At 45.2% G+C, this 27,549-nt stretch overlaps 1 protein-coding gene across 1 annotated transcript in view; it reads right to left on the bottom strand.

Annotated features, from left to right (window-relative positions):
* The window catches only part of LOC129698901 (Krueppel-like factor 7), a 73,233-nt gene extending 47,340 nt beyond the window's left edge, over positions 1–25,893 (bottom strand). Inside the window, 1 exon segment of the mRNA XM_055638318.1 lies at positions 25,650–25,893. Coding sequence (XP_055494293.1) covers positions 25,650–25,751 — 102 coding nt within the window. The 5' untranslated portion in view covers positions 25,752–25,893.
* Positions 25,894–27,549: the final 1,656 nt, after the last annotated feature.

Raw genomic sequence — 27,549 nt, forward strand, 5'->3', positions numbered from 1 at the left:
CACCCTCGGATGCCGGCAAATCCATCCCGTCGGTTTCCCAAATGCTTATTGTATGTTCTGGCTGTTGTTAAACTGGACATTCATAACATGAGGAGGAATTGTACAGCAACAAGCCTGCTCTCTCCAGTACCTGACCCTATTATACAGTAACGGACAGGCACTCTCTAATTCTGTAGTCATCTTAAAAGGGATTGACAATCCAACTTAGTACCCGCTACACTAGGACAAACATACTCCCTAATGGGCCTGTCCCACTTTGCCAAGTGCCGGCAACTGTCATAGTCATAGCAGATTGCCGAAAACTGGCGACAACGTACGACAGCACCTACGTCAGGAGAAGTCAAGCTACGCTCATTGGCGTCAAACCCACTGTAGGCAAAAACGTTTCAACATGTTGAAAATTTAGCAGCGACCAGAAAGACGCTACGACTTTTTCCGCGACTGAGGAGACGACTCCTGGTGGCCACCGGCGAACATGTGGCGACAAACTAGTCACCTGTAGTTGCCTAAAAAATCGCCTACGTGGGACAGGTCCATAATAGTGGAACTGTTACACTATGACCGACACATGCTCTTCAATACTACACCCGCTAAACAGTGACAGACCTGCACAGTCCAATCTTGCACCTGTTCCACAGACATGTCCCCATCAAGTCTGCACCCGTTATACAGTGAGAATCCTGCACTCTCCATTACTGCACACATTGCACCGGGAGAGACCTGTGCACCAATTATCAGTGACAGACCCACTCTTTCCACAACTATACTACTTTAGAATGAAAAACCTCTCTCTCTCTCTCCATTACTGCACCTGCTATTCTGTGACAGACCCTGTTATTCTCTCAAATACTGTACCCGTCACAGTACACATTCTGGAATGACAGAGCCACATTCTCCAAACTGCCCCCCCATTATACAGTAACAGACACAATCTCTCCAATAGAGTACCCTTTATAGAGTAACAATCAAAGAACCAATCAGCCCAACTCATCCACACTGACCAAGATGCCTTCCTGAGCTAGTCCCATTGACTGTGACATTTCACCTTATCCATTTCTCTCATAGTTTTCTAAATCTCTATCAGGTCATCTATCATTCTCTTTTGGTCCAGGGAAAACTTGCAGCCTATCCTGTCTCTCATAAAACATAGAGAACATAGAACAGTACAGCACAGGAACGGGTCCTTCAGCCCTATCTGTGCTGAACATGATGCCGTTAAACCAATTTCATCTGTCTGCACATGATCCATATATCTCTATTCCCTGTACTTCCATGTGCCTATCTAAAAGCCTCTTAAATACCATTATCTATAACTTGAACCCTCCAGACCCAGCAACATAATGGAGAATATTTTCTGCACTCCATTTAACAATCACATCCTTTCTAATAGTATGGCAAGCAGAATTGCACACAATGCTCCAAGTTTAGTCTCACCAATGTCTGTAACGTGACGTTGCAACTCTTGTACTCAATGCCCCGTCCAATGAAGGCAACAAAGCCATACTCATTCTTCACAATACCGTTTATTTGTCATTTGAACCTCACATGAAGTTCAAATGAAATTTGGTTTCTGCAGTCATACAAGAAAAGAACCAAGACACACACCAACACAATTTACATAAACATCCATCACAGTGAATCTCCTCCTCACTGTGATGGAAGGCAAAGTCTTGTCTCTCCCCTGCTCTCCATTCCTCTCCCGGTCAAAGTCAAAGCCCCCGGCGGGCGCTAGCAAGTCCCACAGCGACTTAAAGCCGCGCCGGGCGATGTAAGACCCTGCTCCGGGTCCCGATGTCGGAGCCCCCGGCGGGCGCTAGCAAGTCCGCGGCCATTTAAAGCCGCACCGGGCAATGTAAGGCCCCGCTCCAGGTCACTTTCAACCCCGCAATTCGAGCGGGAGAAGTCGCCGTTGCCGGTGCCCCGCAAAGCGGTTTCCCACCGGGGACCCACGAGCTCCCGGTGTCACCATCCACCATTCACTACCCTGTCCAACTGTTCTTATACACTCCCCAATACAGTACCTATTGTGCATGACAGAAATACACTCTCCAACACTGCAGCAGTTACATTCTGTAGGCCCAGACTACCCCATATTGCATATATATACGTCAGACCTTTTTCTTCATCAGAGGTGAATAAAACCAGGGGATATCGATTTTAAGGGGGAAAAGATTGTGAGGCGGATATGAGGAAAATCTTTTTCACCCAGAGGTGGGTGAGTACCTGGAATACACGGCTGGAGAGAGTGGAGGAAGCAGAGTCACTGACAGTATTTAAAAAGTGTCCAGGTACTCACATCACCAAGGTAAAGGACCAAGTATTGGGGATGGGATTAAAACAGATGGGTGCCACCCGTCAGCATTGACATGGTGGGCTAAATGGCCTGTTTCCATGCTTTGTCCTCGATGACACTCAATTCCTGCTGCCATAATACAGAGTCTGGCCAAGTCCAAATCTGTGCCCATTGTGTAGTAACAAACCCGTAATCTCCAATGTAGAGACCGTTATACGGTGACAATATCCCACTCTTAAGCTGCACCACAAAACGTACATTTTTATACTGTCCCACTAAACAGCCTCCAATATTGCACCTGTTATAGTGCCAGATACGCACACTTCTATACCACACCTGTTATACAGCGAGAGATCCACACACATCACCACTACATTCATTAGAGTGACAGACATGGATTCTCCACCACTGCAACCATTCTACAATGACAGGCCCATTCTATCCATGGTGCATCCATTTTACACAGACAAGCCCCCCGCTCTATCTAATTCTGCAACAGCTATTCAGAGACACTCTATTATACAGTGCAATATCTCATCACTATACAAGACCTGCTCTCTACAGTGCACCCGTCACACTGTGACATACCCGTACTCTAAAAAACTGCACACATTAAACAGTTACATGCCCACACTGCACCCATCGTACAATCACAGACACACTTGCTCCAGTAATACGCCTATTATAAAGTGACAGGCAGTGTCAGAGATTACAGGTCTTTCACTGTGTAACAGATGCTATATTGGAGAGCACAGGACTCCAATACCGCAACTGTACTAAAGTAACAGACATGCACTCTCCAATACCGCCTCGTTAAACAGCAATTATGCATCCATTATACATTGACAACCAGGCTCTCTTCGACTGCACCCATTACACATGACAGTCACGTACTCTCCAATACTGCACCCATATTGTGACAGATACGCACTCTCCATTACTGTGTCCAATGTAGTGAGAGATTTGCATGGTCCAATACTGCACCTGTTATGCATTGACAAATGCAACCTCTTCAATGCAGCACCAGATATGCAGTGATAGAGCCACATTCCCCAATACTGCATTTGTTATATAGTGACTAACCAATGAACTCAAATACTGCACCCACACTTCAATACTACAACCGTTATACCATTACAATCCTGTGCTCTTCCATGCAGCACCTGTTATACAGTGAAAAGCGTGCATTCTCCAACAGTGCATCCATTCTACTCTCCTAAACTGCATCCATTATACAATGACAAAGCCAGACTTTCCAATACTGCACTCATTATACATTGTCAGACACACACTCTGCTATAATACATATATTATGCAGTGACAGATCCATATTCTGCAATACTGCACTTATTATACCATGACAGACCCGCTCTTAGAAATGCAAGTCCCATTATACAGTAGCAAATGCACACATTTGAGAACTGTACAGACTGTTCCCAAATATTAAATGGGTCTCATTTTTCCAGATATTCATAAAGTCCACAAAAATTATTCACTATGGCAACGCCACCTTCACGATATTGTAATGAATGGCATCAAAACCACATAAGGCTTATAAGAATGAACAATGATTAACAGTTGCGGCAGGGAAGAAATCAACTCTGATGATCGTGGGAAGAAGTGTATGTATGTCGGATTTTAATAATTTTATGGGAACTTGTTTTTATCCAGGGCTGTCCATGTCAGGGTTTCATAAACGGGGGTCAAACTGTACTCCATTCAGTGACAGACCCACAGTGACAAATCTGTTTACCTTCATTGGTTGGGGCATTGCGAATAAGAGTCAGGAAATCATGTTTGGATGAAGTCATGACTTTGGTTAGGCCTCAGTAGGAGTATTGTGTGCAGTTCTGGACACCCAATTACAAATGAGATTAAACGGCATCTTGTTCAGCACAGATATTTTGGGCAGAAGGGCCTGTTCCTGTGCTGTATTGTTCTATGTTCTATGTACACCCATTTTACAGTGACGAATCTGCCTCTGTCCAATACTGCATTTGCAATATAGTGTCAAATCTGCACTCTCTAATACTGCACTCATAATCCAGCGAAGACCCATACCTTTCAATACTACTCATTATACTGCGAGATAGAGTTATAAACCTGCATTCTCTAATACTACAATCACAGTACAGAGAAAGACCTACACTTTCCAATACTACACCCATTATATAATGACAGATAAACCTCCACTCTCTAATATTGCAGATATGATTTGGTGAAAGACCCACACTTTCCACTACAGCAGCCATTATTCAGTGACAGAAGCACACTTACCATCTGTACTTATACATGGAGAATCTCCAAAGCCATACCCAGTATAAAGCGCCAGACTCACACATTCAAATACTGTACTGTATTCTCTCATTATATAATGACTAATAAAACGTTCTTCAGTGTTGTAGCCATTGCACTGTGACAAACTTACACTCTCTAATGTTACACCCATAACACAGAAAATCACATTCTCACGCACCGGTGATACAAAGCATCCTCCAATACTGTACTCACAACACAATCAGACATTCACAGTTATCAATTCTGCACCCTTTATGGGGATCGACTGCATTTTGCAACACCTGTAATACAGTAACATACCTGCACTCTCCAATATTGCACGTTATACACTGCCCATTGCATTTTCCAATAGTGTGCCCATTATACAGTGTGATCTGCACCCTCCAATGATGCACCATTATACTGTGACTGGGCCATGCTCTCAAATATTGCAACTGTTATACAGTTAGAAACACACTCTGCAATACTGTATCCTGCGTAAATTTGCAGATACACACTTTGCAATATGGCATTTGTTAAACAATGACAGACTTGCACTCTCCTGAGCTGCAACCAAGGGCGGAAATCGCTATCAAAACATGGGGAGGGGGGGGGAACAAACGCTTGGCAGCCGCGCGTGCACACACACACACACACGCGAGACTTCGGAGGCTTCGGCCGTGGGCCCTGTGGACGGTAACATCGCGAGCTGACCTGGTTGGTGACCGATTCCGAACTCCAACAACAGCAGCTTCGTCCGCCTCGAATCGTGGGGCTTCAATCGGCCCGTCCGCGGGGCCTTTCATCGCCCGGCGGAGCTTAAAACCAACCGCGGGATCTTCCCCCCAGCGGGGCCTCAACATTGGGAGCCTCGATCGCCTCGACGCAGCAATTTGACCGCGGGGCGATGGAAGATCCCGCGGCTGATTTTAAGCTGCGCCAGGCTGGGCGATGAAAAGCCCCGCGAACGGGCCGATTCAAGCTCCGCTCTATGATCTTTGCTCCACCAGGACGTCTCCCTCCTCCAATCACTGTACTCTATCCTCAGTCCCACCCCCCTACTTCCGCCTCTGACCGGCACCTCCCTCCTCCAATCATCGCGCTGAATCATCATGTCCCGCGGGAATGGGGATCAGTGTGGGATGTAGAGGAACGGTCCCAGGATAAAGGGGGGGGGGTGGAGGGGGTGTACGAGAGAGAGAGAGAGAAGGGGGGCGAGGTGGGGAGGAAGGAAGGTCAGCGCTCCTCGGACAATATCGTCCCGCTGCCTAGGTGGTTGGGAATTCCTCGCCACCGCCTCCCTCCTCCGCCAGCCAACAGCAAGATACGGGGCCGAGCGGTGCAGCTCAAAGATCCTACAGCTATAGTATCTTTGGTGCAGCTGCTTCAGAAGTGTCGGAGCGAATGACGGGTCCCGCACAGTGGCTGCGACAGCGGCTCCATCTCCTCCTCCTCCCTGATAGCGGCCGCTGCTTGCAAACCTGCTAACGGCAATAACCGCTTTTAAAAAAACCCTCCTGCACGCCTTGGCCTCCTCCTCCTCCCTCCCTTCTCCCGGCCTCGGCGTGCGGGAGGGTTTTTTTTTTTAAAGCGCCGTTAGCAGATTTGCAAGCAGCGGCCCTTATCAGGGCGGGCAGGGGGGCGGGAGGAGGAGGAGGTGATGGAGCCGCTGTTTGGTGCCCGTCATTCGCTGCGACTCTTCGTCACCCCGCACCTAACATCTTTCCCACGCAATACAGCCGTCACCGCCGACACAAAACGTCGCGTTCCTTTTCTCCAGAGATGCTGACTGACCCGCGGAGTTACTCCAGTTTTTTGTGTCTATCTTCGGTACAAACCAGTATCTGGTTGCCAAGCCGGGCAAAATGACTCGGTGTTTAGTTGCCCGGCAGCGCTTTGAGTGGTCAAGGGCACCCGGGCAACCGTTAATTTCGAGCCCTGTTCTCCAATACTGCCCTATTAAAGAGAGAGATCTGTAGTCTACAATACTTCACTCTTATACAACAACAGATATGCGTTCTCCAATTTTGCACCTATTTCTTGTGCAGACCCATACTCTCCCAAATTGAACACATTATATGTCGACAGGCCTGCCTGCTCTAATTCTTCACCCATGATTCAATGACATCCATTCTTTCTGGTTCAAGGCTCCTTATACATGGACAGATAAGGAGTCTCCACAACTACACCAATGATGTGGTGGCAGGTTCACACGCACCCATATTGCACATGTTGTAACAGTGACGCACCCTCTCTCTGCGTTATAACATGTCCTCTCCAATAAAGCACCAGTTACACATTCATAGAAACCGTTTAATCTCTTCCCTGTACGGGGACCCGACATTTTTGCTGTCGGGTCTCCGATGTCGTTGGGCCTAACATGAGGGCTCCAGTCGCAGAGCCTGCGGACTTGCCATTGCGGAGCTGGCCGACTCCGGAACGGGGAGAGCTGTGGTGGCGCGCGGCTGCGACCCGACTTCGGAGCTTCGGAGGCTCTGGCCGCAGGCCCGGTGGACAGGAACATCGGGAGCTCACAGGTCCCTGGTGGGAGAACGCTTTTCGAAGCTCCCGCAACGGCAACTTCTCCCGGCGGAATTGCGGGGTTTAAAGGACTCGGACGGGGCCTAACAACGCCTGCGCGGTTTAAACGGCCGCGGGACTTGCCATCGCCCGTCGGGGGGTTTAACATCGGGTGCCCCAGTCGCCTCGATGCTGCAGTTGGACTGCCGGACCGTGGGAGAAGAACAAAGGAAAGAGATAAGATTTTTGCCTTCCATCACAGTGAGAAGATGTTGGAGATTCACTGTGTTGGATGTTTGTGTAAATTGTGTTAAGTGTGGGTCTTGTTTTTTTTTAAATAATGTTAAGACTGTAGAAATGTAATTTCGTTCAAACCAAGCTGTTTGAATGACAATAAAAGGCATTCTATTCTATTCTATTCTATTCTATACGACTGAACCTGCACTCTCCGATACTGTACCTCATATACAGCCTGAACCTGTACTCTCCAATACTGCTACCTGTTACACAGCCCAAACCTGTACTCTGCAATACAGCACCTGCTATACAGCCTAAACCTGTACCTCTCCAATATAGCAGCCGTTATACAGCAGCAAACACATGTAAATACTGTACCCGTCATACGGCAACAGAAAGCACTTGTCATACTGCACCTGTTAATCAGTAGCAGACACGACCTCTTCAATGCTGTACCTGATTTTACTGTGACAGACCCGCTCTCTCAATTATGCTGCTGTTATAAAGTTACAGCCCCGCATACTCCAGTACAACAACTGTTTCCTGTGGCAGGGCCCGTACTCTCCCATACTGAACCTATTATACTGGTTATTTACAAAACCGCTCACTCCAATGCTGCATTACGATTCAGTGACAATCCTTCAACACCGCACCAGTTATATTGTGACATGCACTCTTCAGTTCTGTAGCCATTATACTGTGACAAACCTACACACACCATTACTGCATCTATTATACAGTGACAGACTTGTGCTCGGTAATAAGTAGCCATAATACTATGCTGCAATCACTTTTACTGCACCTGATACACATGCCCTCTCCAATACAATTCTACAGTGATGGACCCAAATTCTCCAATTCTGCACTCAATTATACATTGAGAAACTCATTCTGTCCAATATTGCAGCCTTTATACATAGACCCTGTCCAATTCTGCACTCATTGTTTAGTGACAGACCCGTTCTCTCCAATTCTGCACCTATATTTCCACTAGTGGGAAAGTCTAGGACTAGAGGTCATAGTCTCAGAATTATAGGACGTTCTTTTAGGAAAGAGACGAGTAGACATGTCTTTAGTCAGAGGGTGGTGAATCTGTGGAATTCTTTGCCACAGAAGGCTGTGGAGGCCAAGTCAGTGGATATTTTTTTAATGTAGATTTATTCTTGATTAGTACAGGTATCAGAGGTTATGGGGAGAAGGCAGGAGAATGGGGATAGGAGGGAGAGACAGATCAGCCATGATTGAATGGCATAGACTTGATGGGCCGAATGGCCTAATTCTACTCTTATTCCTCATGACCTATGATCCCATCACAGATCTACATTCTTCAATACTGCACCCATTGTGAGTGAGAGACACGCCATCTCCAATAAACCCGTAATTTAGTGATGGACCCAAATTCTCCAATATTACACCCCTGACAAAGTGAGATCCACATACTGCACAGGTTATACCTGATCTGTCCAATGTTGCATCCATTATACAGTAACCGATCCAACCTCTCCATTTTGTCAGTGGAAGACATGTACTTCCATATACTTTACCGGTTATGTGATATACCTATGCTCTCTATTTCTGCAACCATTATACAATGCCAGATCTGTACTCTCCACGCTGAACCTATTATACATTGACAGGCCTGTTCACTCCAATAAGTCACCCATGATTCAATGATGTACACTCTGCAATACTGCACTCTTTATACAGTGACAGACTCGCACTATGCAACAACACATTTGTTACACAATGACAGATCCACATTCTCCAGTACTGCACACTTTGTATATGGCGAGGAGACACATCTCCAATACTAGATCAGTTATATACAGTGACAATCCCACACTCAATAGTGCACTCTTTGCATATAGTGACAGTCACGCACCCTCGAATATTGCATCCATTGCACAGTGATGGAGATCCAAAGAACTGCAGATGCTGGTTTACAAAATAAAACATAAAGTGCTGGAGGAACTCAGCAGGTCAGGCAACATCTCTGGAGAACATGAAGGACAAGAATAGGTGATACTGTGGGTCAGGGCCCTTCTTCAGACACAATGACGAACCTGATATTTTCAATTCTGCAGTCATTTTCCAGTTACAAACCTACTCTGTCTAATTCCTTATGCACCAACAAACCCACATTTTCCAAATTTACAACCATTATTCCATGACAAACATGTATTCCTCACTACTGAACCTGTTTTGCAGTCACAGATACGCATCCTCAAGTATTAGCGGCACGGGGAACAGCTTGTACAACCATTGCCTAGCAGTGTCAGACACCTGGATTCAATCCTGTCCTTGGGTGCTGTCTGGGTGGTGTTTGCACTTTCTCCATGCGAATTACATGGGTTTTCTCTGGGTGCCCCGGTTTCCTCCCACATTCCAAAGATGTGTAGGTTTACATCTAAACTCTAAATCTAGTATACTTGTTATGCACTGATGAACCCACCCTTTCCAAAACTGCATACGTGATACAGTAATAGACACAGGCTTTCCAGTATTGCACCGATAGTAGACATGCAGTTTTGAAAACTGCACCCATCACTTAGTACCAGACCCACTCTGTAATATGTCATTCATTTTATCAGCAACAGGCACGTACTTCCCAATTCTGCTCTTATAATTCAGTGTTCTTTACTCTCCCATACCTTTGATTTAGTGACACACCCACATTCTACAATACTGCTCATGTACACACTCTCCAATACAGCCCCCATTATATATCGATAGACCTGCTCATTCTCTGTGCCCATTATTCACTGCCAGATCCGACCTCTCCAATACAGCACCCATTTTGTCAGTGACAGATCTGCACTCCCCAATACTGCATTCATATAGTGACAAACCCTTATTCTGCAAAGACACCTGTTATACAGTGACAGAACCCACACCGTGCACCACTGCACCCATTATATACACTCAGGCCCAGCACTGCCCTGTTACAAAATGACAGGCCTACACCCTCCAATACTGTACCAGTTATAGATTGACGGACCCACTCACTCTAATACCTCATCCATGATACAGAGAAAGACCCGTTCTCTGAAACACTGCACCCTTTGTTTATAGTGACATACTCACCAATACTTACCAAACCCACGCTCTGCAATTCTGTGCCTGTTGTACAGTGTCTGACCTGTGCTCTCCAATGCTGCACCCGTGCAGTAACATTCCCACTCTGTGCAGTACGGTAACCAACCACGCTCTGCAATACTGCACACGCTGTACAGTAACTGACCTATGCTCTGAAATACTATTGTACAGTGAAGACCCGCTCTCTCCACCACCGCACCCTAGATAGAGTAACAGACACACACGCTCCTATACTGCAGCCATTATATAGTGACAGAACTGCATTTGCCAATTCTGCACACATCATTCAGCGACAGACCCGTCAGACACCTGCTGACTCCTATACTGCACCCACGTTTCAGTGACAGTCTTGCACTCTGCAATAGTGCACCCTTTGTACACCGTGGAAGTCCTACATTCAACAGCACTGCAATATTATTCTGCAACAGATCCACACTCTTCTATATTGCACCCATTATGCGCACTGACAGTCCCATACTGTGCAATATTACACCATCTTTATGCAGTGACAGTCCTGCACTCTCCTGTACTGCACTGCTACACAGTAACGCACCTGCTATGTCCAATAACGCACCCAAACTGCATTCTCCAACTCTGCACCATCATTCAGTGACAAACTCAACTTCAATCATTATTCCACAATGTACCCGCACTCTCTGAAATTGCACCCATTACACAGTGACATTTGATATTGCATCTGCTCTGCACTGTCCAATAATTCACACGTTCTATCACTGACATTCACAAGCATCCCAATTGAGCACCTCACAGCGCCAGAGACCCGGGCTCAATCCTGACCTCAGGTGCTGTCTGGGTGAAGCTAGTACGTTTGCCCTGCAACTGCACGAGTTTCCTCTGGGTTTCCTCCAGTTTTCTCACATATTAGGTTAGGTTTATTTTATTGTCACATGTGACTAGGCACAGTGAGATTCTTTGCTTGCATAAACAATGTATGTGAATAGCAGCCACGTACAGTTGAAAGCTTTGTTTCACATGCTATTCAAACAGATCATACATAGATACAATCAGTTCAAACGCAATCACATTAAATAGAGCTATGGGGAAGATACTGAGTGCATTCTCAGCATTGTAGTGCATCAATTCCAAAGAAAAAAATCCACTGTCCTCAATGGAGTAGAGATGAATCGGACAGTATCTTAACTTATAGAAGGCCCGTTCAGGAGCCTGATACAAGAGGGGTAGAATCTGTTGCCCAGTCTGGTGGTGCACACTTTCAAGCTTCTGTACCTCATGCTGGATGGGACCAGGGAGAAGAAGGAATGATCAGGGTGGGACATCTTTGATTATGTTGGTTGCTATTCTGTGGCAGCGTGAAGTGTCAATGGATCCCAATGACGTGTGGGTTTGTAGGTTAATTGGCCTCTGGAAAATTGGCCCTAATGTGTAGGGAGTTGATGAGAAAGTGGGCCAACGTAGAATTCATATGAACTGGCGATTGATGTCCGGAGTCGACTTGGTGGGGCTGACGGGCATGTTTCCATGTTGTATCTCTAAAACAGCCATATACTTCCCAATACTGTATCTATTGTGCAGTGACAGATTCACTCTCTCCAATTCTACACCCACTAGGCAGTACCTTCATATTTAAACCATTAGACATGGACAGACTCACAATCTCCAGTACAGCACCCATTACATAGTCAAGGCCCTGAACTCCATACTTCACCTATTTGTCAGTAATAGACATGTACTTCCCAATACTGCACCCTCGGTGCAACGACACACCGTTAAATATTCTGACAGTCCCACGCTCTGCACTGACACACCCAGTGTTCCTAATCCTGTACCTGTGGGGTCTGACCTCTCGAATATTACACCTGCTATACAGTGATAGGTCTGTACTCACCAATATTGCAATCATTTTATAGTGACAAAGCCAACCTCTCCAACACTTCCCCCATTTGTCAATGACAGATCCACAAGATATCCAATACAGCATCTTTTGAAATACCGCACTCCACTTCTCCAATACCACACTCATTACACAGTGACAAACCCTATCTTTCCAATACTGCAACCGTTATACAGTGACAGTCCCGCACTCTACAATACTGCACCGTTTTGCAGTGTTGGCACCGCACTCCAATACTGACCTCTGCTGCTCTCTATGTGGAGCGTGTACGCTCTCCCTATGAACTCCAAACTCCCTATGACTCTCTGGGTCTTGCAAAGATGTCGGTGGAAACCAGCAGGTTAGCTACAAATTATTGCCCTTATTGTGTTAGTGAGTGGCAGATTCTGGGGGGAGAAAGTATGGAGAATACAAAAAGATGGGGTTAATGTAGGATTCACACAGATGGGGCGGAACAGTGGCACATCAGTAGAGTTGCTTCATTACAGCGCCAGAGACCCAGGTTCGATCCTAACTACGGGTGCCATCTGTACGGAGTTTATACATCCTTCCTTTGACCATGCGGGTTTTCTCCGAATGCTCTGGTTTCCACGTTCAAAAAATATACAGGTTTGGAGGTTAATTGGCTTTGGTAAAAATTGTAATATGGCCATAGTGTGTAGGATAGTGCTAGTGTGCAGGGTGATCACTGGGACGAACGTCCTGTTTCTGAGCTGTATGTCTAAAGTCTAAATTAAAGTCTAAAGATGGGTGATTGATGGTCAGTGCAGCCTCGATGGTTGAAAGGCTTGTTTCTGCATCATACGTGTTGTTGAGTCATAAAGTCACAAAAGGAAGATTAGTGACAGAGTGGTAACTAGTAGACATGAAGGAGTCATGGTGGTGTCGGCCGAGAGGGAGTGTAAAGGGTGTGCCTGAGAGTGATGCCATAAAGGAGACATGAAATCTGAAATACCAGGGGAGATGAGAGTAGAATACAAAATGCCAGAAATGCAGATCACAAGACTGAAATGGCTGGTTATCTAAATTATTGGATCCCGATGGTTGTGATGTGCCATGTTGGAAGGTGAGATGATGTTCCTCAAGCTTATGCAGAGCTTTATTGAAGCAAAATGGGAGTGGAACGGAGAATTAAAATGGCAGGAGACTGGAAGCTGGTCAGCATGGGCGTTGGGTCAAAGGGCCTGGTGCCATGCTGTGGGAACCAAGATCACCCTGATATTGGTAGTGCCACGTACCAAGACGCTGTGCAAAAACCTGTTTTGGGTGCTATCCATACAAATCATATCGTACAAGCCATACACAGATCAGATTCAGATTCAGATTCAATTTTAATTGTCATTGTCAGTGTACAGTACAGAGACAACGAAATGCATTACAACAGGTTATGCAAAGAGAGAAAGACCAGAGTGCAGAGTATGGTTTTACAACGTACAGTGTTACAGTTACAGAGAAAGTGCAGATGACAAATATGCAAGGGCCGTAATAAGGTTGGTTGGGAGATCCGGAATACACCTTTAGCTTATAAGAGCGCCAATCAGTAGTCTGATAACAGCAGGAAAGAACTGTTCCTGAAGTGCGGTTCGTACTTTCAACCTTTTGTATCTTCTGCCCGATGGTAGAATGGAGAAGAGGGAATGACCAAGGTGTAAGTGGTCCTTGATTGTGTTGGCTGGTTTCCTGTGGCAGCCGGGTGCAGGTGGAGTTGAAGTGGGAGAGGGGGTGGAAGCTGGTTTTGTGCGATGAACTACACCGCATCCACAACTCCCTGCAATTTCTTGTGGTCTGGGGGAGCAGTTGACAAAGCAAGTTGTGATGCATTCCAACATGAAGCTTTCTACGGTGCTTCTATAGAAATTGTTAAGAGTCATTGGAGGCGTGCCACATGTTCTTAGTTTTCTGCGGAAGCAGAGATGTTGCAATGCTTTTATGGCTCTAGTGTCAATGCAGTTAATCCAGGACACATTATTAGTGATATTTAAGCCTAGGAACATGAATCGCTCAACCATCTCCATTTCACCGATGCTAGAGGGGGGCATGTACACCACCTCATGTCCTGAAGTAAGCGACAAGCTCCTTTACTAATGCTGAGGGAGAGGTAGTTGTCTTGCCTCTGTATTACTAAGCTCTCTATCTGCTTCTTGTCCTCTGTCTCGTCATCGTGCAATATACGTCCGCCTCAGTCATATTGTCCGCTAACCTGTAAATGGAGTTAGAGTAGATGTTGTCCGCAGTCGCAAGTGTGTATCCTTGCAGACTGACGGAGGCATAGTGCAGCGTCACCCAATCTCTGTTTCTTTCTTCATCCAGAGGAGACCATGCTGATGGGGATGGGTGCAGGACATTCCATTGGAAGTGTAAGTGGACTCACTGCTTCATCTGAAAGGAGTGGGTGGGTCGCTGGAAGTCAAAGGGCAGGTCAAAGGGCACCCCTCTACTGTCATGAGAAGGGAAGGAATAACTGGAGGAATGGAACAGCGATATGCAAAAGGGAATGGTCAATGAAATGTTGAAAGGAGAGATTTGGAGTTTAGGTATCCCATGGCTGATTATATGATTGGAGACAATCATTTAAACTGAGGTATTTAGCAACGGCTTCTTGCAGAAGTGGTCAATCTATGGAATCCTCTACCCTAGAGGGTTGTGACTGTCAGATAATAGGGGGGAGTTTAAGATAAAGTATATGCATTTTTTGAAAGGTCAGGGAAGTGAGGGACTGTCACAGAACTGGCAGAGAGAGGGAGATGAGGCCTGGGGCAGATCAGCGGTGATCAAATTGATTGGCGGGTCAGGCTTGAGGGCTGGATGGCTTATTCCTGCTCCTATGTTCTAGTGTTGTGCAGAGAACACCTGACCTTTTACTTCCAAAATGCTGGGACCCAAGCCTTTCCTCCAAACTAGTGAACTGCATCTGGTGCTCACGATGTGGCCCCCCCCCTACACCAGGAGAACCAAAAGCTTCAATCCAGTCCACAGGGGATTTGCAGACTTTCATTTGCCTGTCACTTTAACCCATACAGACCTGCCTGCCCCTTCATTGCTATGCCCAAGGAAAAGCTCCTCATCCTCCCACTGAAGACAACACAGCCTTCAAGACTCAACACTGACTTCAATAATTTCAGTTAACCACTCATTCCTGCATGTCAGAAGGACCACAGATGATGGTTTATGCCGACGATAGACACAAACTCACTCTTATGTTTTATGCCCAATCTATGAGGGCAAGTATAGCATGTACATTCTTTGCCCATGTCGCCACTTCAGAGTTGTCTGCCAAGGTCTCTCTGTTCATCAACACTCCTTTGGCTCCTATCATTTACTGTATAATGTCCTCCACATTTGACGCCACAAAATGAATAAACCCCACATTTGTCAGGATTAAATTTTATCTATAATTCACCAGCTGATATATATTTTGTTGTAGTCTTTGACAACCTTCCTCACTTTTTCTCACATTTCCCACATTTCCAGAATTCAGTTCCTTTCTCACTGGTGTTTCAGATTTAATTTGTCTTCTCCTATTTACACCCAGAAATAGCAATGCTGCTTTTTCAGTTGACACTGCCAATCCTTGTGTTACTCTGATCTTCTGATCTTTACCACAGCATAGGCACTCCCTTTAGTTCTCCCCAGCCCTTGGCTCTCTTTACAAAGTAAAGCTTGTCCCATTTCTAAATTTCACCTGTTCTGATGAAAGGTCACTGACCTGAAATATTCACTCTGTTTCTCTCTTGCCAGTTGCTGTCTGACCCGCTAAGTAATCCCAGCTTTTTGTGTGTTTTATGTTTCTCATATAATATATACAGTGATTTTTCACACAGAGAGTGGTGAGTCTCTGGAACTCTCTGCCGCAGAGGGTAGTCGAGGCCAGTTCATTGGCTATATTTAAGAGGGAGTTAGATGTGGCCCTTGTGGCTAAGGGGATCAGAGGGTATGGAGAGAAGGCAGGTACGGGATACTGAGTTGGATGATCAGCCATGATCATATCGAAGGGCCGAATGGCCTACTCCTGCACCTGATTTCTATGTTTCTATAACTACTGAGAAATAACCTCATGATAACAAAATGCTTAGTTGCCCTAGTTCCAGAACAAGGGGTCATAGTTTAAGGGTATGGGGGAAATCTTTTAGGACCGAGATGAGGAAAACCTTTTTCACACAGAGAGTGGTGAATCTCTGGAATTCCCTGCCGTAGAAGGTAGTTGAGGCCAGTTCATTGGCTATATTTACGAGGGAGTTAGATGTGGCCCTTGTGGCTAAAGGGATCGGGGGTATGGAGAGAAGGCAGGAACAGGATACTGAGTTGGATGATCAGCCATGATCATATTGAATGGCGGTGCAGGCTCGAAGGGCCGAATAGCCTACTCCTGCACCTATTTTCTATGTTTCTATGTTTCTATCATGATTATAAATTCATTATTAATCTTTAAGAAATAGAAACACAATCTCAAACCAAGGTTTTAAATTTTGTTAACAGGTTGAGGGACTGGTGAAATAAGACAGGAATTCATCATTGGAGATTTGATAAGATTACAAATAAGGTACATATCCAGAGAGATATCCAACAGTTATCAAGCCCTGTATTCCCTACAAGAGTGGGGATTCAGTGTATGAGTGTGTGCGTGAGTGTTCAGTCCTCAGCTCCAATACTGTGTGGAGTATCTCCGTGACTACAAGGATTTCTACTGGGTGCTCTGGTTTCCTCCCACTTACCAAAATATGTGGACGTTTAAATGGCCACTGAAAAATTCTCCCATTGTGCAGGCAAGTGGTGGAATCGAGGGGGGGGAAGTTGATGGGAATGTGAGAGGAAATAAGTAACAGCGAAATGCGGAAAAGTGGGAGTGATGGGAATTCTGCAAGAACCAGCAGAGACTTGATGGGCCAAATGGCCTCCCTCTTTGTCATGTGGGCATGGAAGTAACAGATACAGGTGATGTTGTAATTGCAACCTTGAAATGTCACATTTACTACAGAGCTCCTGTTCCGTACATTAAAGGACAGCAATAAAGCACCAAGGTTTCAAAGGAAAAAATAAATCAAGGAGAGGAATTAATTGGATTCAAAAGATTAGAAAAGATAATTGAGAAGCTAACCACATTAAATATAGTAAATCTTCCTGGACATGACTGCTTCACCCCCAGGGTTTTTTCCAAATAGTGAGAAATTGTTGATGGTTTATTCATGATCTGCCAATCATTCTCAATTCAGGAATCATCCCCCTAGTTTGCAGTATTTCCAACATTACTTGAATATTCAAAGCCAGTAGACAGAAACTAGGAAATTATAGAGCTATTAGTCCAAAATCAGTTGCAATGAAGTTGATTGAATCATTATTCAGAGTAGAGTATTAAATAAGAACAAGCGAATGCAATTTTTTTTTCTTTAAAAAGGCAGTATAAATCTGATAGATTTGGTTTAAGAACAATTGTTAATCATGTGGGTTTTCAGAAGTTGTTTGACAAAATTACACAAAATAATGACACAAATTCAGCCTGACCCGCTGAGTTGATCCAGCAATTCGCATCTATCTTTCTTACGCAAATTGATGGCGTTTACAAAATGGGGGCAAAGGGGCATAGAGAGTACAGCCTCTGCCTCAAAGCGTCAGCAAACAGGGTTTGATCCTGACCTCCAGTACTGTGCATGCGGAGTGTGCATGTTCTCCCCGTGACAGTGTGGGTTTCCAGCCACATCCCAAAGATGTGCAGGTTGGTAGGTTCGACATTGTCCTGGTGTAGGTAGAGCAAGGAAGGTGGTGATGGGAATGTGAGGAGAATTAAATAGCATGAGTGTGAATGGGTTTTTGATGGCGGGCATGGACTTGGTGGGTCAAAGGTTTCCATGCTACACGACTCTATGGCAAAAATTAAGGGAAGGGAATTTCGGGATTGGATATAGAATTACATTGGAGGCAAGAGGAAGGAGAGCTAATGATTTTATGTTCAAATTGGTGGAGTGTGACATGTGAATCCCCGGAGATGGGCCTTAAACATCACTCTTTTCTTTCCACACATATCTGTGAGTGACTTGAGTGATGGAGTGCCATGCATCTATGTTCGCATGTTAGGGGATAAAAAATGTAGATGGAATCAGAAAGTTTCAAACAGGCACTGGCAGATTAAGTGAGTGGGCAAAACTGTGCCAATAAACAGCTGGCTCTAGCCTGGGTGAGACAGTTCACTCATGGACGGCAGCTTATTATCTCAGTGGGGCTGCAATGCAAAGAGGTGGACATTGTGTCATGGACATGTATAGTTCTGGCTAGACCCCTGGTTGGAACATGATACTAAAGTGCAGATTCTGAAAACCCGAAACAGAAAATGCTGGAAAGACTTGCAGGTCAGGGCAGCGTCTGTAGAGAGAGAAACACCATCCTAATCCAAGATGGCGCCGGAGCCAGGAGACTCTGCATGCTGGTCACAGAAGTGGATCTGCAACCATTCATTACAATCGCTCCACTCTTTTAAACCTCCACTCCACCAGCAGGTTTTCTTACTCTAACTATGCTTTTCTTAATCTCCCTTTAACGTGTGCACTGCGGATGACTTGCTGGATAGCACAATGGCAAAAATGTTTTGCACTGTACTTTAGTACACATGACAATAATAATAAACTAAACTAAACTGAGCTAAACCCCATATCTGAACTGGAGAGGAGGGAAAACAGCAAGAGCGTGGCATTGACCGCACAACGGGAAGGATATATTGGCACAGATGAATGAAACTGGCATTAAAAGGAGTTAAATTAGAAAGAGTTGCTGAGAATTGTTTAATATTCCCTTAGATACAGGGTGCAATGTAATGGTGCAGGGGTTTAAAATGATCACAGATGATACATAATAAGGCAGGAAGACAGGTTGTATTCTCTCTGATGGGGTGGCCCATATTGGGGAGACAGGATTTCACACAGAGCCAGGTCTACCATGGGCAATGAAGGCAAGTGCTTGCCCCACCAGACATTTTTTTTAATCCACAAGCCTTCCCCAAAAACTGGTCAATTGAACTTTTCAGACCAGTAATTGGTCGACTTTCATATTGCATAATTCTAGTTTTCTCCCAAATCTGCAACACGTGAACTCAGAGCAGAACAGGCTGGAATGGTTGAATGGTTTATTTGCTATTATTCTCAGTGCAGGCCAGAGCTGTAAATGTCACTGCTGTACCCGACTGTGCGAGATATGCTGCTTCCTGGCCAGACATCCTCGGGCAGAAAGTCTGCCTACACCGAGCATAATCGTTCTGTCATGATGTGAATGCAGAATTTTAAAAAAATCATCCAGCCACCATTCCACAGTGGCTGGAATCTAACTGACAGCTCAGCACTCAATACCTTGTTGCACTGCACTCACATCCAGTTCAGGGTCCACAGAGATTAAAGCATTAAAGGCATCCATTTTTAAACAGCACTCCACATAATCAATCACACACAAAGAAAAACAAGTCTCACGCCACGACTTGGCACCCATCCCGACAGACGATCACCCATTACAGCGGTGGCTCTGTGAAGATAGCTCTACTTTCACTCTCGCCCAAGTCAGCAGGTCATGGGATCAATTCCCGCTTCAGCTTCGAGCACACAAAATCAGGCTGGCACACTGCGGTGTAGTTACTGAGGATAGAGATCCGTCAAGCTACTTTACAACCCTTGATACTCAATAGATAACCAGTTTGTGTCAGAACCTGCCACCAGTGAAAATTTCCATCATCCTCCTTTATTTCAGATTCCCAGCAACTACTGTGTTATGCATCTCGCATTTCCAGCCTGGTTATTGTATTTCTCCCATTCAACCTCTTCAGACCTAAACCAGCTTCAGACAGGCCAGCTTTAATAAAAGCTATTTATCATCTTTCTTAGACATCAGCAACTGAGTCCAAGTTACTGGACAACCTTGGTATCTACCCTATCACACACATTATTCTCTCCATCCCTCCCTCTCTATGCAACTTAATACATGCTTACTTTCTCACTTTTCCAAGATCCAATAAAGGGACATCAACACGACCCTGTTGTGGAATTCTGGTTCTCTCTCTCCACAGATGCTGCTGATCTGCAGCGCATCTCCACCATGTATTGGCTTTTATTTCATCTTCTGCAATGTTTCTACTTTTTTTTTAAAAATCAAGATTTTTCATCCTTCCTGTGAAAAAGCTAAATCAAAGACTGAAATGTCGAATGGACACTCTGCTGCATTTATTTCAAAGAAGAATTGCAGCATGTTTTCCCGTATATCTTGGTTCATATTTGTTTTCCAAATAAAATTATTAAAGCAGACTAATCATTTTCTTGCTGCTGTTTAAGGTAACGTGCTGTTTGTAAAATGGCTGACACAAGAAACTGCAAATACTGGTTTACAAAGTAAGACACAAAGTGCTGGAGTAACTCAACGGGTCAGGCAACATCATTGGAGGACGTGGATAGGTGACATTTCAGGTTGGGGCTCTTCTTCAGGATGTCCATAGTAGGAGGGAGTAAGTTAGGTGAGATGTGGGGCCGAACAAAGCCTGGCAAGTGATAGGTGGATACAGCTGAGGGGGAGGGGAGGGGGGTTGATTAGCAATTGGGTGGACAAAAGCCACCAGTGAAAACACAACAAAAGGCTGTGAGAAATGGCAAGAATTATTAAGCCAGAGGGACAGATATAGTGGAAATGGATGGGAAGAACAGATAGTGGGAGATGTGGGTGTGCATCCAAGTGGAACATAAGCGAGAGAGAGGAAAAAGGTGGTGGGGGGGGGGGGGGGGGGGGGGGGGGGGGGGGGGGGGGGAGTGGGGTTGGTGGCTAGGTACCTAAAATAAGATAATTCAATGATTGAAATGGCTGCTACAGATACCATTGACTGCAGTTTAACATTCTTCAATAACTGGGATGCATCCAAGGTGGTGAAAGGAGCAATGTAAGTATGTATTTATTTACATTGGCCAATATTTAACCTTCAACCAACATCACTACCACAGATTTTCTGGTCAACATCACACGTTTGTACAACCGGTTATATTGGCTGCCACCTAACATTAAACCACGAGCTCCCAGCGCGAGAACCGGGGAGAGTGTGGTGGCACATGCAGAGGGGGAGAAGATGCTCGGCTTCCTGAACCCTGCACTTCCAGGCCTGGCCGTCATCTCACCCCGCCACCACCTGCCTGGCTGCTCTCAATTTCTCCCAAGTATGCCACCCAGCTACACTGGACCAGGAACAAAATCACATAGCAGTTCAGAGAGAGCTGTGCCAGAAGATAACTGAATGGTCACGGACAGAAGGCAGCCCTTTAGCCATCCTATGCTCTTTGAAGAAACTCTCTACTCTCTCACACTCCACCCACAGTTCTGCCTAGATTTCTGTTCCCCTGAGTGTGGATCCAATTCCCAACAACTGAATGTAAAAAAAAACAAATGGCTGGAGGAACGTAGCACGTCAGGCAGTGAAGGAAAATGGACAATCAACGTTTCGGGTCCGGACCCTCCATCAATCAGAAGGGTCCTTACCTGAAACGTCACCTGTCCATTTCCCCACACCATATGCTGCCTGACCCACTCATTTCCTCGAGCGTTTTGCTTTCCATTCCAAGAGACCAGCATCAGCAATCTCTTGTGTAGGAAGGAACTGCAGATGCTGGTTTAAACTGAAGATAGACACAAAATGCTGGAGTAACTCGGCAGGACAGGCAGCATCTTTGGAGAGAAAGAATGGGTGAAATTTTGGGTTGAGACTCCCCTCACATCTTTTGTTCAAACTAATGACCGTTCATCAGAAAATAATGAAAAATAAGTCTCAAAATTTCTATTTGACCGACTGATTCTCCATCTTCCAATCAAGCATGAGACAGTACAGTAAAAGCACACTGCCAAGTGGCACAGGTCCAGCTGAGTGTAACCACAACTGCCAAAAATGTATTTAGTCCTTCAATTAGGCGGCTGGCCTGTATGTATATTACGATCACGATAGCTAATTAATGTTGTTGCTGTGAGAGGTCGTCCTGTTACCGTGCAAAGCTTGTTGCAAACACAAGGCCAACAACAAAGGAGTCATCGTCATCCTGCGACAATCTAGTGGATTCCACCGGTTGCCCATTGATCTTTTCTTGAGAGCAACACAGCAGCTTGATAGTGGTCCCCCTCTTGTTCCAGGGATGCTCTAAGTGACTGCAATTAAAGAGCCTTTAGGGAGCCCCTTCTCTCCCTCCCCATTTCCCGACACATTTAAACTTGGAATGCCTACCCAATCGCTCGAGCACAGAATCTGGGCTGGTGGCCTCTGCTCACACCTCTCAGCTAACATACTCACCCATCTGCCTCTCAGTAAGCACAGAGTATTATGAGGAACAGCAAAGAACATTCTCCTTTATGTCCTGGCCAATATTTATCCTTCAACCAATATCACTAGTAGAGAATATGTAGGAAGTAACAGCAGATGCTGGTTTAATCCGAAGAGAGACAGAAAACTGGTGAATGTCACGTGGTTGTTGCTTATGGGAGTTTGCTGTACAAAAAGTGGTGGTGCTGCTGCAGTCTCTAAATGATCACACTGACCATGCTTCAAAAAGTACTTATTGACCTTAAAGCATTTTGTGAGGTCATCAAATTTGGACCAGGGGTCGTAGATTCAAATTGCTGCTACACAAATAATACAGATTGGCTTTTCACACTTAGAATTTACTTTCTGGTGTGTGTTTGAGAGAGTAAAAGCAACACTCAGAGAATTGCTGCTCCAACAACCCAGCTTCAATCCTGACCTTGGATAGAGTGGATGTGGAGAGGATAGTGGATGTGGAGAGGATGTTTCTACTAGTGGAAGAATCTAAGACTAGAGGTCATAGCCTCCAAATTAAATGAGGTTCATTTAGGAAGATGAGGAGGAATTTCTTTAGTCAGGGGGTGGTGAATCTGTGGAATTCTAGGGCACATAAGGCTGTCGAGGCCGTCAGTGGATATATTTAAGGCAGATAGATAGTTGATTAATACAGGTGTCAGAGGTAATGGGGAGTAGGCAGAGAATGGGGTTAGGAGGGAGAAATAGATCAGCCATGATTGATGGCTGAATGACCTAATTCTGCTCCTATCACATGATCTCATGACCTCAGGTGCTCTCAGTGTGCAGTTTGCATGTTCTCTCAGTGGGCTCATGGGTTTTCTCCGGGCGCTCCGGTTTACTCCCACACCCAGTCATGTGGCTTGGTCGGTTAGTTGACCACTGTAACCTGCCCAGCATGTGTAGTGGGATAAACTGGGGGGGGGGGGGGGGGGGAGTTGATGGGACCATGGGATGAATAATAATGTGATTAGCCTAAAACAGGAGCGTAATGGTTGGTGTGGACACAATGGGCCAAAGGGCCTGTTTTCATGCTCTATTACTGACAAGTGGAAAGAGCTGCCAGTTGGGGGACTGGAAGCTAAATCCTTCTTGAGATTGACATGTGTTGGATTGTTGGAAATTTGCCTTCCCTGCATGTACAATATCCTTTAGACAGCCTTCCTCATTCTCAAGGACTAGTTTGTAATATTCACAAATTAGCGAGACAGTCGGTTTATTGGATGAGAAATTTGCTCTACATGTCTTTGCCCGTTGCATGTGATGAGTTAGAAAAAGAATGAATGCAAGATGGTGAAGTAAAATAATTGAGGGCAAGTGAAGAGGCAGAGAAAGCAGGAGGAAGCATCATGTTTCATTAAGCTTTGTTTCAAACCGAGATTGGACATTAGTGACTCATCACTGGATGAGCAGAAGATTGGAACAAGGAAGGCCATTTAATCCTACAATCAAATCTGTCATTTTAATGCAATTCATCCACTTCATGTGATCAAACCTTACGAAAATCAACCTCTTTGAAGGAAGCTCCGAGTTGCTGCTTTCCAATACATTTATGCGCATCCTAGTTTAATTCCAAAAATGTCCATTTCTAATCCTTTGGGCTCCCTCGCCAGAGGTAATAATCTCCCTCTCATTCGCTGTATCCTTGTCTTATTTATCACTTTATAGACCTCCATCAGATCATCCCGATTAGTCTGAGAAACACGTCCTGATAATCTAACCCTCTTTAGGTCCAATCCAATATGGAACATTAACACGGTTTCTTTTTTTTCCAAATCTAAGCAGTTAAAATTGACGGATTTAAAACCTCAGCTAATTTTCTAAACGATTCGCCGATTTGCCAATAACGTGGATGCTATGAGTCTCTTTAAAAAAGTCAGTGTCATTTTTTTATCTCTGCAAAATGAATTACACCATCCCGCAAACAAATTAATAGCAACATGCTGAAATGAACGTCCCTGTGACTGTAGATGGGCCACGCCGTAGAACGCTGATCTAAAATGTTGCAAAAACAGATACCAGGAATTGGTTACAACACAAGAGATATGCTGTGTAATACAGCTACCAGAACTGCACAGGTAAAAAAAAGTCACTGTCAATGGGCATCTCAGCAGTACGAGAAACCCCATTGTACAGTGCCGAGGACACAAATGACTGTAGATATTTAAAAGCAAGGACCCCTTTTTAGTGATGTCTACCTCATAATTAAGCCCACAGCACGCTTTATTAGATCGAATCTTATTACATTAACCACCGGAAACTCGCACATTAATCAACACTATATTGCGTTGCTTCGATCATTGACACATGAAGCAAAACACGCTACAAATCTGCCACTTAATCAGGTATTGTTATTTTTCACTAAGGTCAAATGAGGCTGCCACTGAATTCTTCCCTTTTGAATGACATGGAGACTGGCCACTTGCACCACCTCCTAGACAGTCATAGCGGGAGAAAGAGACCGACAAATAATGTCCCTGGATCAGTGCAATGGAATGGGATGTTTTAAATAACCATTAATATTAAAGGAAATCATTTTGGACCAAATAGTCACAATGATTAAACGGTACATCGGCTGGTAGGAAATCTAAACAAGTCACTTATAAACGGTTGGAAAATATACTTCGCAGATTTGAAACTATGTCCCAGAGAAACTGAGGGACATCGATATTGTTTGTTAGTTTATTACCCTGTTGACTGAAGCAGGGATAGAAGCTCGTCAAAAAGCAAATGATACCATTTTGAATTAATGTGGCTAAACCAATGACTTAGCTGTAATAAAATGCATTGGACTGCCAAAGTTGCACAAGCAGCACATTCAACTGATTTCTAAGCACAATTCGTGTTTCAAAATCGGAATAAATATTGCTTTAAAACTCTGTCACAAGCGAAATGGTCAGTATAAATGACAATTGCATTTATCCGTTCGGTTGGCGTGATAGCAATATTTCCTGTTGCACTCCACAACGTACACACATCTTAAACAACCTGATCCCTGCCAGATGCCCCCCCGGAGCCAGTGCATAATATTTTTAAACATTCACCTGCTGCCAGTTTTCCTCTAAAGAAGGCTGCGAAGAGAAATAACCAGTGTCGTGGACAAGTTGCAGCTCCTGGAATATACTGTAATTCGCCAAAACATCCATGATGATGATGATGATGATGGAGAAATGGGAAGGGGGGGGGGGGGGGGGGGGGGGGGGGGGGGGGGGGGGGCGAGGAGGGGGGGGGGGGGGGAGGGGGGGGGGGGGGGGGGGGGGGGGGGGGGGGGGGGGGGGGGGGAGGGGGGGGGAAAGGGAGAGAGAGAAGGGGTGATTATTGATGACAATGAAGAGCAGATCGGATCCCGCTGCAATTAGCACCCAAAAAGCAGCCAGTCTTTGGTCATCCAGGCAATGCAAAGCAAACCTCTCCAAAAACAATAATAAATTGGAAAGTCAATATCTTTGATTGCAATCCTTCTGCAGACTCCAACGCTAGCAGATCTTTGGACAAGAATGGACTCGGGGACATGTGATGTCCATGTATTTCCGCATTGGCGATGCTTCTCCTTTGCAATCCTTGCTTTAATTTTTTTTTTCTCTCTCTCCCTCTCTCTTTCTCTGCCTCTTTAGCAGAAGGCACCACTGGGCTGCAAAGCAAAGGGGTAGACTAGCAGGGGGAGAAACACAGTGAACGCAGCCAGCTGAGGGGAGAGCAGTGGGCAGCTCCTGTCAATCACAGCGGCCGCCCGCGCCGTAAAAGGGCAACGCACGCTGATGTCACCGCCAACCAATGGGAGAGCCGGAGATGGAGCGACTCGTCGGCTCCTCCCTCGGCGGGTGAAACGCGCCCACCCATTGGCTGTCGGCGGGGCTCCCTGCTCCCTTATTTGGTATTGAGAGGGAAGTTATTTTTAGACGCCTTTATAAAGGCTGCAACAGGGTTTGGACGAGCTAGAGAGAGATGGTTAGCGTGGTGTGTGGATGCATGCAAGCAGGCAACTTCTGCAATCTAGACCCACAGACATGCTTGCTAAAATAAGAAGCTGCTGTAAGTAGGCTCATCTAAAAACAGAACAGTGAATGAAGACACTGCTATAGTTTCTTTGGCGGGGATCCTGAACTGAGAGCTGGGAATGAGACACTTAAATGTTCAGACCACCGTTGCCCCATCTGCATTGCGAGACCGATGCTGTGGAATGTTTGTAGGGTTAGTCATTGAGAATGCCGCTTGATAATTAAAACAGCATGGAATTTCTCATCCCCTGTACCAATCTGATCACGGTTTATGAAAATAGAATGCTTACTTCATTTGGAACCTTGGCTTTAAATGGCATTATTTGCAAGTTTTGTTTTTGACTGAAACCTTTTTAGCTTCTTAAACCAACAACATTTATGTGACTAGCCACCACTTTCTCACCAATGACTGATCTTCTCTCCTTATTTGACCCCTTTTATTATCTTTTTATCTCTAGCACTTGTCTGCCCATCTGCAAATCCAAACCCCCTATCACATCCAAACTTTGTCCCGCCCCCATCTGTTTTCCAGCTTTCTCTCCCCTTCTGAGTCTGGAGAAGGGTCCTGACTCAAAACGGTGCTTGAGCTTTCCTTTCAGAGGTGCTGCCTGACCCATTGAATTGCTTCAGCACTTTATGTTTTACTCAATGTTCCAGCATTTACAGTTCCTTGTTTCACCAGATGTGTGGGGTCCAGTTTGGCTTTCACAGGACCACTTGGCTTCAGACCCTAAAGAGTTGAATTCCTGAGGTTTAGTGGATGTGATTGCCTTGACATCCAGATATAATTCGACTGTGATATTAAGGCACACTGATAAAATAGGTTAATGTGCAACAATGCTCCAATGGTTGAAGTCATCCCTCATGCAAAGGAAGGCTATTGTGGTGACCCACAAGACTGCAGTTGCTGGAATCTTGAGCAAAAAAACAAAGTGCTGGATAAACA

Source organism: Leucoraja erinacea, chromosome 7 (genome assembly GCF_028641065.1).
Source record: "Leucoraja erinacea ecotype New England chromosome 7, Leri_hhj_1, whole genome shotgun sequence".
In the NCBI taxonomy this organism is placed as follows: Eukaryota; Metazoa; Chordata; class Chondrichthyes; order Rajiformes; family Rajidae; genus Leucoraja; species Leucoraja erinaceus.